General features: G+C 52.5%; 1 protein-coding gene across 2 annotated transcripts in view; it reads left to right on the forward strand.

Moving 5' to 3' along the window:
* Positions 1–12,987, forward strand: part of TRIM67 (tripartite motif containing 67) — a 55,157-nt gene extending 42,170 nt beyond the window's left edge. For both annotated transcript variants that reach the window (XM_017526522.2, XM_017526523.2), the window contains exons 6-10: positions 1,666–1,811; positions 3,907–4,045; positions 5,882–6,185; positions 10,390–10,552; positions 12,225–12,987. In XM_017526522.2, coding sequence (XP_017382011.1) covers positions 1,666–1,811; positions 3,907–4,045; positions 5,882–6,185; positions 10,390–10,552; positions 12,225–12,290 — 818 coding nt within the window. In that variant the 3' untranslated portion in view covers positions 12,291–12,987. The remainder of the gene's footprint in view (positions 1–1,665; positions 1,812–3,906; positions 4,046–5,881; positions 6,186–10,389; positions 10,553–12,224) is intronic.
* Positions 12,988–13,394: the final 407 nt, after the last annotated feature.

Here is a 13,394-nt window from a genome sequence, read left to right on the forward strand (position 1 = left end):
GGAGGAGGTGGAGGAAGAGGAGGATGAGGAGGTGGAGGAGGAGGAGGATGAGGAGGTGGAGGAGGTAGTGGAGGAGGAGGAGGTGGAGAAGGAGGAGGAAGAGGTGGAGGAAGAGGAAGAGGAGGAGGAGGAGGAGGAGGGAGAAGGATCTAGGTGAAGAGCTCTGCAGGCAGCAGAGGGATAGCGAGCGCAAAGTCCCTGAGGCAAGAATCAGTTTTCTCTGCCCCAAGAGCAAGGTCAGAGGCGAGAGCAGAGTGAGCAAGGTGGGTTCAGAGACCCAAGCGGGTTAAGTAAAGTTTGCATAACCTGCCCCATGATGAAATCAGCAAATGCTGGCCAGAGCCAGAGTCCTACTCTACATGGTGCCCCTCCACAGATGCCAGGGAGGGGAGATAAAGCTCTTTGGTTTGTGTGAACTGAGGGCCACACTTGCAGAATCTGTGAACTCAGGGAGTCCTTACATGCAGAATCTGTGGCCATTTTTAAACTAAAGAAAGGGAAGTCTCTTGCACATTGCCATGCTCACTCCCACACAGCTTGCTCCTCCAGTAAGGTCTGGAAAGGCCACCTGCTCCAGGTGTAAATGACACGCAGTGCCGAGAAGCAGGAGGAGCCTGGCAGAGTGGAGGAGCTCCAGTGGAAGAGAGAGGTCACCTTGGAAAGTGGGCGCAGGGGGTGGATTAGGGCCTCTCCAGTTGCTGTTCCAGCTGGATGGGGTCCAGGGACTGGTCGGGGGTAACAGGACTGGATATGGTCATTGGCTGGTCAGGGTTCAGAGAGGAAGAGGGAGAGCAGAGTAGCGGGACCCAGGGGTTGGAGGAAGGACTCCTACCGTCTTGTTAACTGAAGGCTGGGAGTCAGACTGTGCTCAGCCGGTCCCATGCCCAAATCCTTGGAACCAAATTGAAATATGTACTTTTAACAAAACAAGTGTTTCAATTTTCCCTTTAAAAAAGTGGGGAGTCAGAGTGGACTGTATCAATTTCTAAAATCTCCTGAGCCTGAATCCAGCTAGAAAATGTTTAACTTCTCCCACTCTCACCTCAACAGGACTTCGACGCAGCTGATCCAAATCCTTAGTTCTTTAGGTTGGCCACCCCATACTCGAGAATTGCTTCTGTTGCCTGGCTCTCATCCCCTGACCTTTTCAATGCTTCCAGCCAAAGGTTTTAAGGCACCTCCCCTCACCTTCCCAGCTCCAGGCATGAGCTGCAGGCTGGCTGTCACTTAGCTGTAGGCCCTGCATGGAGGACCCCAAGGGGCTTGTGCCATGCGCAGTAAGCCTGGACTCTGTTGGAACTATCCATGCGTTCCTCCTGGGTCTGAGTTAAAGCCAGCGGTTCTCAGTGGGCAGATGGGAAAGAGAACATCCTTCCTTAGGACCATAGGCTCAGAAGGCTGGGCTCATCTCCCAGGGCCCCTGAGATTCCAGGAAGGACACCCCCTTGGGTTGAGATGTGCAAGGTCACGTGTGCTTGGCCTCATCCCCGGCCCACCTGGAGACTGACTCCGGGGAGTCTGGGAGTGACTACAGGGTAGCGAGGGAGGGAATTGAGCCTGGTTATCTTCTGGGGGCCAGGAGCCCTGGGATGGGGTGGGGTGGGGGGACCGGGCCGGGGCCCTCAGAGGGCGTTGTGCACTAACTCATGCATGTCCCTCTCTCAGTGCCACCCGTCCCCCTACTGCAGCTGGAGAAATGCTGCACCCGCAACAACAGTGTCACGCTGGCCTGGAGGATGCCTCCCTTCACCCACAGCCCCGTGGATGGCTACATCCTGGAGCTGGACGACGGCGCGGGGGGTCAGTTCCGGGTGAGGCCTTGCTGCTTGTTTGGCGGGGGCTTGGGGGTACCAGTGCAGAGGCAGGAGTGACTCCCACTGTCCCAAACCCTGGTCCAGCCCACAGGGACATCATGTTGCTATCCTGAGGGGACACTGGCAGAAAGGATAAAGAGGGCTGGCCGGCCTGGGCTCACAGAAATGGGACTTCCCTCCCAAGGGCTAGGTCTGGGAGGACTGTCACAGGCGTGGGCTGGGAAAGCTCCGATGGGGTGTTCTCTGCATCTACCTCCTTCCCCATTTACCGCCAGCCCCTCACACAGCAACCCATTCCCTCAACAGGTTTTATCACACCTTGTCTTGTCTGGTCCTCTAATTATTTCACCAGGCTCTGTCTTGTCTTGGGAGGTATCATGTCTGGAGCCAAGGAAGCACTGTCTGGCCCTCATATACCTGGCAAGGTGCCGGGCGTATAGAGGATGCTCGATAAATGGCTGTTGAATAGGGATGACATTCTCCAGTCACATTCCTGATGACGGACTGTCACGGGGGCAATGAAGGTTCTTTGTGAGCCAGAAATGCTCACAAAGCATTCTACTCCCCATCTGCTAGAAAGCCTGGAGCAGGACTCCCCCCAACCCAGACCCCTAATAGAACACCACCTCCAGATTTCACTCAGTGAAGTTCAGGCAGATGTGAATGCCAGGGAGCACAAACTCTAGGCCTTCTCAGATCACCTGCTTCCTAGCCCAGAGAAGATGAAATAAACACGCACTCTAACAAACCACTGCAATCATAGCAACCCCTGCGTTTCTTCTCCTGGGAAGTTGTACTTATTTAACAAATCTTGCCGAAAGTCAACATTCCCTTAGTTTCTCTCAAAGAGATTTATGTGTGTGTCATTTTACTTTCTGCTTGAAAAATACAAGAATGTAAGAATTTGGGAAATAATGGCAACACTTCCTTGGGAATTGCTGAGTCCCATGTGAATATGGGCCACTTAGGGAGGTAAGATGAGGTTGCTCGAGCCAGATCACTGGGTGCAGACCCCCGTCACTCCCACTATGCAGATTAGCCAAGAACTGAAAGAGCTCCTCCACCAGAAACCGAGAGGAGAGCCAGCATTTTTGAAATGGAAAGAAATAAAAGACTGAAAATATTAAAAGCAGCAGCCCTGAGCTCAAAAATGGCCCCTCCTCTTTGAGACATGGCTGCTAACAAAAGCTAGGGTTTATGAGGAAGAGGGTCTTTTTATTTTTATTTATTTATTTATTTATTTATTTATTTTTGAGACGGAGTCTCGCTCTGTCACCCAGGCTGGAGTACAGTGGCGTGATCTCGGCTCACTGCAACCTCCACCTCCCGGATACAAGCAATTCTCCTGCCTCAGCCTCCTAAGTAGCTGGGATTACAGGCATGTGCCACCACACCCGGCTAATTTTTTTTCTTTTTTTTTTTGGCATTTTTAGTAGAGATAAGGTTTCACCATGTTGGCCAGGCTGATTTTGAACTCCTGACCTCATGATCTGCCCACCTCGGCTTCCCACAGTGCTGGGATTACAGGTGTGAGCCACCCCAACTGGCCATGACTGAATGTAATTTTCCTTTTTCATAACTTTTATTTGGGCAAGATTTTTTTTTTTTTTAATTTTTGGCTGGGCACAGTGGCTCATGCCTATAATCCCACCACTTTGGGAGGCTGAGGCGGGAGGATCACCTGAGGTCAGGAGTTTGAGACCAGCCTCACCAACATAAAATAAAACCCCATCTCTACTAAAAAATACAAAAATTAGCCAGGCGTGGTGGCGCACACTTGTAGTCCCAGCTTGGGAAGCTGAGGCAGGAGAATCGCTTGAACCTGGGAGGTGGAGGTTGCAATGAGCCGAGATCACACCACTGCACTCCAGCCTGGGCAACAGAGCAATACTCTGCCCCTCAAAAAAAATAAAAGTAAAAATTGTTTAAGACTCCAGCGATCCTCTCACTTCATCCTCCTGAATAGCTGGGATGACAGGCCACCACAGCGGGCAGCAGCACTTTTAATGTCAATGTGTTTCCAGAAGCCAATTGTTAAGAGGAATTTTGCAAATGCTAGAGGAGCCTGGTGAGCAGCATTGCTGTCTTTCAGGAAGTGTACGTTGGTAAGGAGACTTTGTGTACCATCGATGGTCTTCACTTCAACAGCACCTACAACGCCCGAGTGAAAGCTTTCAACTCTTCTGGTGTCGGGCCTTACAGTAAAACTGTCGTCCTGCAGACATCCGATGGTGAGCACGGAGTCTCTTAGTGGGAAGAACGGAGTCATCATTTATCAAATGACAACCAGACAGCCACATGTAGCAGCTATGATGACAGGGTGGGGTGGGGGGTGGTGCTGGGCACAGGTGGGTTCTCCAAGGGCGTTGCCCTTCTGGGACCATAAGTGGCCTCCCAGAAGAGGAAGATTGTCTCCTAGGGCTAACCCACATTTCATCCCGTGGACAAAGGTGGGGATGAGGAAGGATCAGCTGCTGAAGATGAGGCTGGGGGTAAGTGCAGGGCCAGAGGGTCCGGATGAGGTGCATATGCCTGACCCTGGTCTGCACACACAACGCCTGGATGTACCCACCTGCCTACATGCCACGAAAGAAACATTCCTTCACCCATTGGGCTCGACTATGGAGTAGCTGAGGGAGGCTAAACTCCCCCACTTTTCAAGGGCCGAGGAGTGAGTAGGACAGTCTCAGACAAGAAAACTCCACAATAGATGCAGATGTGGTGGGCCCACACCGGCCCCTGCATCTGAGCCTTTCTCACAGCAGAAAAGTGCCCTTTAATCCCCAGTGGTTTAGGTCTTGGACAACTACAGCATATTGATATTGATTCAGTGGAATTTCAGTCATCTGAGCTCTTAGCAGGAAGCGATGAGGGAAACAGAAAGTCCTGCTCCTCTGGGTGTGGCCCAGCCCAGGCTGCAGAGGCAGCTCTCAGCTCCCCACTGCCTCAAAGAAGAAGGCAAGCCCCACCTTTGTTGTTATCATTTAGTCCACACGTCCTCTGTTGCCACAGCTGGATGGTCTCCCAGAGGCAGGGAGGAGAAGGAGCAGGAGCAGATGCTGGAGTCAAAGGGCACAGCCAGGGACACTTTTCTGAAAATGGTGCAACCTGCGGAGTCACTTTGTACCTAGAGAAGAGTGCGCTGGCTTCTGCCTGGAGACGCTCCTCCCTAGAGATGAGCGGTCCTTGCCCCGTGTATTGTGGTCATGATTTTAGAGTAAATGCCTCACTTCCGACCTGGGGGTGGTGCTGGGGGCCTGGGGAGCAAAAGGAGGCACCACCTGGTGGGCTGCAAAATGGAGTATTGAGCTTTGGGACTTTGGCCACATCGCCTCACCTCTCTGTGTCTCAAATCTCCCACCCACGAGGTGGCCCATTAATATTTATTTCCTCCTGTACTTTATTTTTATTTTTATTTTTGAAATGGAGTCCTGCTCTGTCGCCCAGCCTGGAGAGCAATGGCATGATCTCAGCTCACTGCAACCTCCACCTCCCGGTTCAAGCAATTCTCCTGCCTCAGCCTCCTGCATAGCTGGGATTACAGGTGTGCACCACCACACCCAGCTAATTTTTGTGTTTTTATTAGAGACGGGGTTTCACCATGTTGGCCAGGCTGGTCTCAAACTCCTGACCTCAGGTGAGTTACCTACCTCAGCCTTTCAAAGTGCTGGGATTACAGGCTTGAGCCACCATGCCTGGCCTATCTCTCCTGTACTTCTAACTGTGTCTGAGTGTTTGGAAGGATATTAGAAATCAAGACCAGAAAATGCATCTAGATTTGGGGCTTTGAGGTCTGAAACCCTGGCAAGGCTGTGCTCATAGGGCTGGCAACTTAGATGAACAGAGAGCAGAGAGTGTGTGAGCGTGTGCATGTGCGTGTGCATGTGTGTACATGTGTGTGTGCACGTGCGTGTGTGCTCACGTGTGAGCTAATCATACAGGAAAGACCCTTCACTGCGGGGTGCTCACTCTAACACAAGTGAGTGTGTTTTTGTCTCTGATCCGGTTAGAAATTACTAGCAAATTCCATCCCCTGACCCTGCTCTTCTTGCCTCTTTCTTTTTCAGTGGCCTGGTTCACATTTGACCCCAACTCTGGGCACCGGGACATCATTTTATCCAACGACAACCAGACAGCCACCTGCAGCAGCTATGATGACCGGGTGGTGCTTGGCACGGCCGCGTTCTCCAAGGGCGTACACTACTGGGAGCTGCACGTGGACCGGTACGACAACCACCCAGACCCTGCCTTTGGGGTGGCCAGGGCCAGCGTGGTCAAGGACATGATGCTGGGCAAGGACGACAAGGCCTGGGCCATGTACGTGGACAACAACCGCAGCTGGTTCATGCACTGCAACTCCCACACCAACAGGTGCGCTGGGCCCCATCCCACCTTCCGCCAAAACGGGCTGTTCGGGAATGAGGGTCCTGAAGGCCAGTGTCCCTTCTGCTGTCCCCAAAGCCAGCAGGAATTGGGAGGAGGTATTTTCAGCCACTTGGGCCTCCATTCTTTAGGAGACTTTGGCTCTGTCCATGTAGAACTGGCCTGCAGCCCAGATGAAGTTATATTATGGTGACTCACAGAGGACCAGCACAGATGGGTCTCTTGAGTTACCCAGCAGGCCACACAGTGGTCCTCTGCTGGGATATGGAACTCGTAGTTTTCTTTCTGGTTGGGCTTCACTTTCCTTTGCAACTGTCAGCCCAAGCTTGAGTCACTGCAGGGCATTATTGGGCACCGCTGGGGCTGGTGTCCTCACAGCTGTGACCAACTCATTGCCACCAACTTACCTGCAGCGATCCTGGCCACTGCCCTGGTCTCACATGGGCTTGAGCCTCAGCAGGGCCAGGCCCTCTACAGGGCAGTAGTGAAGGGCATGGCTGGGGTGCTTACTACTCATGAGTCTGCCAAGGGAGCCTGCAGCTATGGCTTTGCCCTGAGGCTGGCTCCGGGAGTAGGGTCACCAGCATGGACACAGGAGACTCAGGTCCTGGCCTGTGTCACTACTGGGGTCTCCGTTAGGAGGGCAAATGGGAATGCGTCCTCTGGGGCCGCCCTGGAAAAATGCCCCCAAGGCCTGGGCCTCTCCAGGGTGCCTTGGTCTCTCTCCTCAGACACAGAGAAGGCAGTGGACCCCTGACACCTACACCATAGCTCGGTACTCTTTCTCCTCTCCTGGGGGTTCTGTGCTCACACGTGGCCGGCATGTGGGGATGGAGGTGGGGATGAAGAATCCCCAAGGCCAGAAATGGAGGGTTGCAAGTTGCAGCCACCTGGAGCCACCTCCTTGCTATGGGGCCTTGCTCCTGGTCTGCTAAGGGCCATATCCCCCATAGGAAGGGGTGAAGAACTTCAAGGAGCCCACCCTGACTTCGCTGGCCCCGGCCACAGCCCCAGGCAAAGTTGACCTCGGAGGCTTTCTGTGCTCTGGGCCCACTTGCAGTTCCTATAACAGCTCCTGGGGCACCTTCCCACAGAGGAAGGACCAGCTTCTTCTTTCTCAGGAAAGCAAGGTCCGGTCTGGGCCAGGGACTCGCCCAAGGGCCCTCAGGACCCCGCCTTCCTGCTTCTTTGCTGGTAGGCAGGGTCCCTTCTCTCCTGAGTCCTGGGGGAGAGGTGGGCAGCTCTGTCCCTCTGCCCAGACACTGCAGGCTGGCCATTCTCCATCTCAGCCACAGAGGGACCAAGCCCAGGCCCATCAGCTCCGTCTCTGCTTGCTTAAGCCAAACTGGCACCCAGATGTCCTGTTTGCTGATGGGAGTAATAACAACAAGCATTTATCAAGCCCTTACTGTGCTCAGTGCTGTAGGAAGCACTCGATGTGTCTGACATCAGATTTCATTCAATCCTTGCAGAAGTACTATTATTGCTGCCATTTTACAGATTATAAAACTGGGGCTTAGGCTGGGCATGGTGGCTCGCACCTGTAATTCCAGCACTTCAGGAGGCCGAGGCAGAAGGATTGCTTGAGCCCAGGAATTCGAAGCCAGCATGGGCAACTTAGTGACACCCTGTCTCTATAAATAAGAATAATTTTTAAAATTAGCCAGGCATGTTGCTGTGTACCTGTAGTCCCAGCTACTTGGGAGGCCGAGGCAGGAGGATCACTCGAGCCCAGGAGCTCAAGACCAGCCTGGGCAACATAGTGAGACCCTCCTCTCTACAAAAAAAAAAAAAAAAAAAAAGTAAGCCTGGGCTTTCAAAGGTCAGACAATGGCTCAGGTCACACGGCCAGTTGATACTGTCAAGGTTGAACCCAAGGCCCCAGCCTGGCCTGCGTGGTGCAGACTCCCCAGCTGTCCCGGCTGTTGACCACCACACCCCTCCCAAGGGCTGCTGAGCCCTTCTCGGGCCTCAGCTGTCCTTGACAGCCCATGGGTGCCACCTCAGTAAGAAAAGCAGAAGGGAAGTGGGGCCAGGAGAAGGTAGAGAGATGTCTGCATGTCCTCCCACCCATTGGACGTGGGTCAGGTAGGGTAAGCGCTGTGGGGGAGGAAGCCGAGGCAGCAGAGAAGCTGGACCCCAGAGCTGACTGGGCCTGAGGCTTTGCTTAGGTGGGACCCATTCCCATACCTCCCGTGGGTCACTACCACCACCCGGTGGTCAGTGTCCAAATAGCATCAACAGCATGGTTCTAGGTCCAGTCTCCCACGTGCCAGATGCCACCCTGGACACCCTTGGGGAAAAACCCTGCTCTCTTCTGGAAACACCTTCTGGGCCGCCCACCAAGTCCTCCTCGGGACTTCCTGTCGTGAATTCTCGCTGCTCACCTTCCCTCTGCCCTATCAGCAGCGTCCAGTTGATCAACTCATTCCCAAGCTGGAAGGACAAACGTGGTTTTCTTAGCAGAGTGGAGCTGCTAAGGCTAAGCCCTCAGACCTGAGAGGGCGGGGTGGCTCAAGCCTGTGTCTCAGCTACTCAGCAGGCTGAGGCAGAGGGATCCCTTGAGCCCAGGAGTCCTGAGCAACATAGTGAGATCCTCATCTCTATAAAATATTTAAAAGTTAGCCGGGCATGGTGTGTGCCTCTAGTCCCAGCTATTCAGGAGGCTGAGGTGGGAGGATCCGTTGAGCCCAGGAGTTCCAGGCAACAGTGAGCTATGATTGCACCACTGCACTCCAGCCTGGGCCACAGGGAGAAACCTCCACTCAAAAAAAAAAAAAAAAAAAAAAAAAAAAAAAAAAAAAAAAACAAGCTGGGCGTGTGATGGCTCACACCTGTAATCTCAGCACTTTGGGAGGCCGAGGTAAGTGGGTCACCTGAGGAGTTTGAGGCCAGCCTGGCCAACATGGTGAAAACCTGTCTCTACTCAAAATACAAAAATTAGCCAGGTGTGGTGGCGGGCGCCCGTTATCCCACCTACTCAGGAGGCTGAGGCAGGAGAATTGCTTGAACTTGGGAGGTGGAGGCTGCAGTGAGCTGAGATCACGCTACTGCACTCCAACCTGGGTGATAGAGTGAAACTTCATCTCAAAAAAAAAAAAAAAAAAAACCCACCTCAGAGAAGGAGAGTCTGCAGGATTCAGCCAATGCGGGAAGACCTGGTCAGCCAAGCCCCCCTTGGGAGCGTGTTCCTTACTTTTATTAATGGATTCCCTTCCACCAAGTGGATGTGAATTCCTGCCACCTACGAAGTACGACATCCCCAACACAGCTCAAGGGCACAGTGGACATTCTCAAGGTTTTGCTGTTGGTCACCTGTGGGATGGTGACTCTGACAGAGGACTTGAATTCCACTTCAGCACCCTTTCCCCTGCCATACGCCACTTTTCAAGGGACCCTGGGATGTTTCTGGGAAGATGAGCCAATGTAGGGTAGGGACCTTTCAAAATTTCCTGAAGGCCTGGATGTCCACATCTTCATCAACCTCAGCATCCTCACTTGGCTAGAGCAGGAAAGGGCACCAAGTTAATTATTTTCTTTGGCAGGAGATGGTGCCTTTCTTACCCATTCTCCATGCCCCACAGTTTCAAATGGGACCCACTCATCAAAACCTGAATTTTCTAGTGTGCAGGTCCCAGATGCTGTCAGAAAAAGGGGACTGAACAGCCTGGTTCCTCTAGGGGAAAGTCTCCATCATGGCCTTTTAACAGGGTGGGTCCACAATGCGAGAGAAGGCTCTTGTGCCCAGGATGGCACCCCACCACCACCTTGGGGACTATGTTTAAGTGAGGGTGTTCCCAGCATTCTATAAATAATTTTCCTGGCCAAGTGCAATGGCTCATGCCTGTAATCCCAGCACTTTGGGAGCCCAAAGTGGGAAGATCACTTGAGCATAGGCATTCAAGACCAGGCTGGGCAACATAGTGAGACCTTCATCTCTACAAAAAAATACAAACAAATTAGCTGTGTATCATGTCATGCACCTGTAGTCCCAGCTACTCGGGAGGCTGAGGTGGGAGGCTCTCTTGAGCCTGGGAGGTCGAGGCTATTGTGCACTGAGATAGCATCACTGCACTCCAGCTGGGGCGACAGAGTGAGACAGTGTCTCTAAATAAATAAATAATTCTCCTGAGTTATCACCTACATCCCAGGCTGGGTGTGGTGATGGTCTTCCTGGGGACTCTCTTCCCAGGACGGAAGGCGGCGTATGCAAAGGGGCCACCGTCGGCGTGCTGCTGGACCTGAATAAGCACACCCTGACCTTCTTTATCAACGGGCAGCAGCAGGGCCCCACAGCCTTCAGCCAGGTGGACGGGGTCTTCATGCCAGCCCTCAGCCTCAACCGCAATGTGCAGGTACACGCGTCCCGCAGGCCGGACCTGGCCTGGCTGCTCCCCACCGTTTGCCACAGGTCTCTGCAGTGCCCTTGGTCAGAGTGGGCCATTAAAAAGCTGACCACAGGCCAGGCGCGGTGGCTCACACCTGTGAGCCCAACACTTTGGGAGGCCAAGGTGGGTGGATCACAAGGTCAGGAGATAGAGACCATCCGGGCCAACATGGTGAAACACCGTCTCTACTAAAAATACAAAAATTAGCTGGGCATGGTGGTGCCTGCCTATAATCCCAGCTGCTGGGGAGGCTGAGGCAGGAGAATCACTTGAACCCGGGAGGCGGAGGTTGCAGTGAGCTGAGATTGCACCACTGCACCCCAGCCTGGGTGACAGAGCAAGACTCCATCTCAAAAAAGAAAGTAAAATAAAGTAAAAGCTGACCACAGTGCCTGCCCAGACAGAGCTTATCAACTGGATATTTCCTGGAGGCAGTCCTCTAACTTGTTCACTTGGGACACCCAGGGGCCCTAGGGTGGCAGCTTCTGGAGAAGCAGATCTCAGGGCTGAGTCATCCTTGGGGAGTGCTGGTAGCTCAGGAGGCCTGAAACAGAGACAAGAATGAGAGCTCAGGATGGTGTGAGGGACAGAGAAACACGGAGGTTCCATCCTTCTTCTTAGCAGAGTCTTCCTCCCCCTTGGGATGGGGAGTTGGAGTGGAGTGAGGCAGGGTCCTGTTTTGTGGTCCTGAATATTGAGGAGTCTATATCAATCACTGATTGATCGATTCAATCCTCTACTCATTTAGAAAAGGGATTTGTGGCAACCTAAAAGATGGGCTTGGCAGGGCATGTTGGCTCACACCTGTAATTCCAGCACTTTGGGAGGCCATGGCAAAAGGATCACTTGAACCCGGAAGTTTAAGACCAGCCTGGGGAACTAGCAAGACACCATCTCTACCAATTAACAAATAAGTTTTTTTAATTAAAAAAATAGGCCAGGCACAGTGGCTCACGCCTGTAATCCCAGCGCTTTGAGAGGCCGAGGTGGGTGGATCATGAGGTCAGAAGTTCAAGACCAGCCTGGCCAAGATGGTGAAACCTCGTCTCTACTAAAAATATAAAAGTTAGCTGGGCGTGGTGGTGGGTGCCTATAATCCCAACTACTTGGGAGGCTGAGACAGAGAATTCCTTGAACTCAGGAGGTGGAGGTTGCAGTGAGCTAAGATCCTGCCATTGCACTCCAGCCTGGGTGACAGAGCAGGACTCTGTATCAAAAAAATATAAATAAATACATAAATAAAAGGTTGGCTATTATTCCTCACAGTTAATAGAATGGGGTTAATAGGAAAGGAAAGATGGTCATGGCTAGAAAGTAGACACAAATATGGAACCACAGGAGCCAGTGCATGAGAGCCATGCTCCTGTGATAACGTCTAATTTGCCAGCTCCAGCAGCTCTGGCAAGATGAGGAACCAGGCAGCTGAGTGATTCTTATGAGAAAAGGAGTGCAAACCAACATCGCCTTTAATTAGGGATATTGAATGATGTAACATTCAACCATCTACAGCAGCCCTGAGCTGTAGCCTGGGACGGATGGAGCCAGCAGGAGATCCTGCCGGTGTCTGCTGTGCCCTCGCAGGACCCAGGGTCCCCATGGCAGCCTCTCCCACCCTCACTTCCCCTGTCTTCTTTTCCAGGTCACCCTGCACACAGGATTGGAAGTGCCCACTAACCTGGGGCAGCCAAAGCTGTCAGGCAATTAGCCCCGTTCCAGCTCGGCACGGCACCTGTGACGGTGGCATTCACAGGCAAAATGCCCACCATTCTCACTAAGCTCAAATAACCCACAAAAGCAGGATACGCAAGTCATGGGTGCAACCTGGCAGTGTGGAATGTCGTAGAGACACATTTTCTTGGGGCACGGGGGATGAGTCCGCAGGCCGTGCCCCCGGCCACCACAGTTGGTGGTAAAGGTGGGTACATGTGCCACCCTTATTCACCCAGACATCACTCTTCAAGAAGGACCTTTCTCAAGGGAGTCAGCATTTGGGCTTCATGTCTAAGTTTCCTGCCATCTGTTTTCAAAGCTTGTCTTTTTTTTGGAGGGAGAGGAAGGGAGACTTTGAGTCTGGCCTCCTGAGAGCGGCGATCAGGAGCTGCGTGGTCATCCCATACCCCGGGTGTTGGCCCTCTGCTGGGACGCCGCCTCCTCAGAGCCCCGAGGTTGCCGATTCTTGTCATGCTGAGAAAGTTCTCCTCTACTTCCTGGTCCTTGAGTCTTTAGTAGCACCTGCCACTTGCAGATCCAATGCAGGATTGATAGAAGGGGACATTGATCATCATGCTTGACTTTTGCCTCTCTTACTGAAGTGCTGAGAACCTTTTAAAATGGCTTCCTTTATTAATTAGCCAATTGCATTCTTTCTTTCTCTCCCTTCTCGCTCTGTCTTTTCTTTTTCCTCCCTCCTTCTCTCTCTCTCTCCTTCCCTCCCTCCCTCGCTCTTTCTTCCTTTTCTCCTTTCTCTTTCTTTCCTCCATCCCTGCATCCCTGTCTCTTTCTTCCCTCTTTCCCTTTTTCTCCCTCCTTCTCTCTCTTTCTCTCTCTCTCTCTCTCTCTCTCTCACACACACACACACACACACACACACACACACATGGACACACACAAGCATGACAGTCTCCTAAAATTAATTCACTCAATTCTTCGTTCTTTTTTTTTTTAGATGAGGTTTCACCATGTTGGTCAGGCTGGTCTTGAACTCCTGACCTCAGGTGATCCACCCGCCTTGGCCTCCAAAGTGCTTGGATTACAGGCGTGAGCCACCGAGCCCGGTTCTTAGTTCTTAAATGCACATGAAAACACGAAA

Source organism: Cebus imitator, unplaced genomic scaffold, assembly GCF_001604975.1.
Source record: "Cebus imitator isolate Cc_AM_T3 unplaced genomic scaffold, Cebus_imitator-1.0 Scaffold42, whole genome shotgun sequence".
Lineage (NCBI taxonomy): Eukaryota > Metazoa > Chordata > Mammalia > Primates > Cebidae > Cebus > Cebus imitator.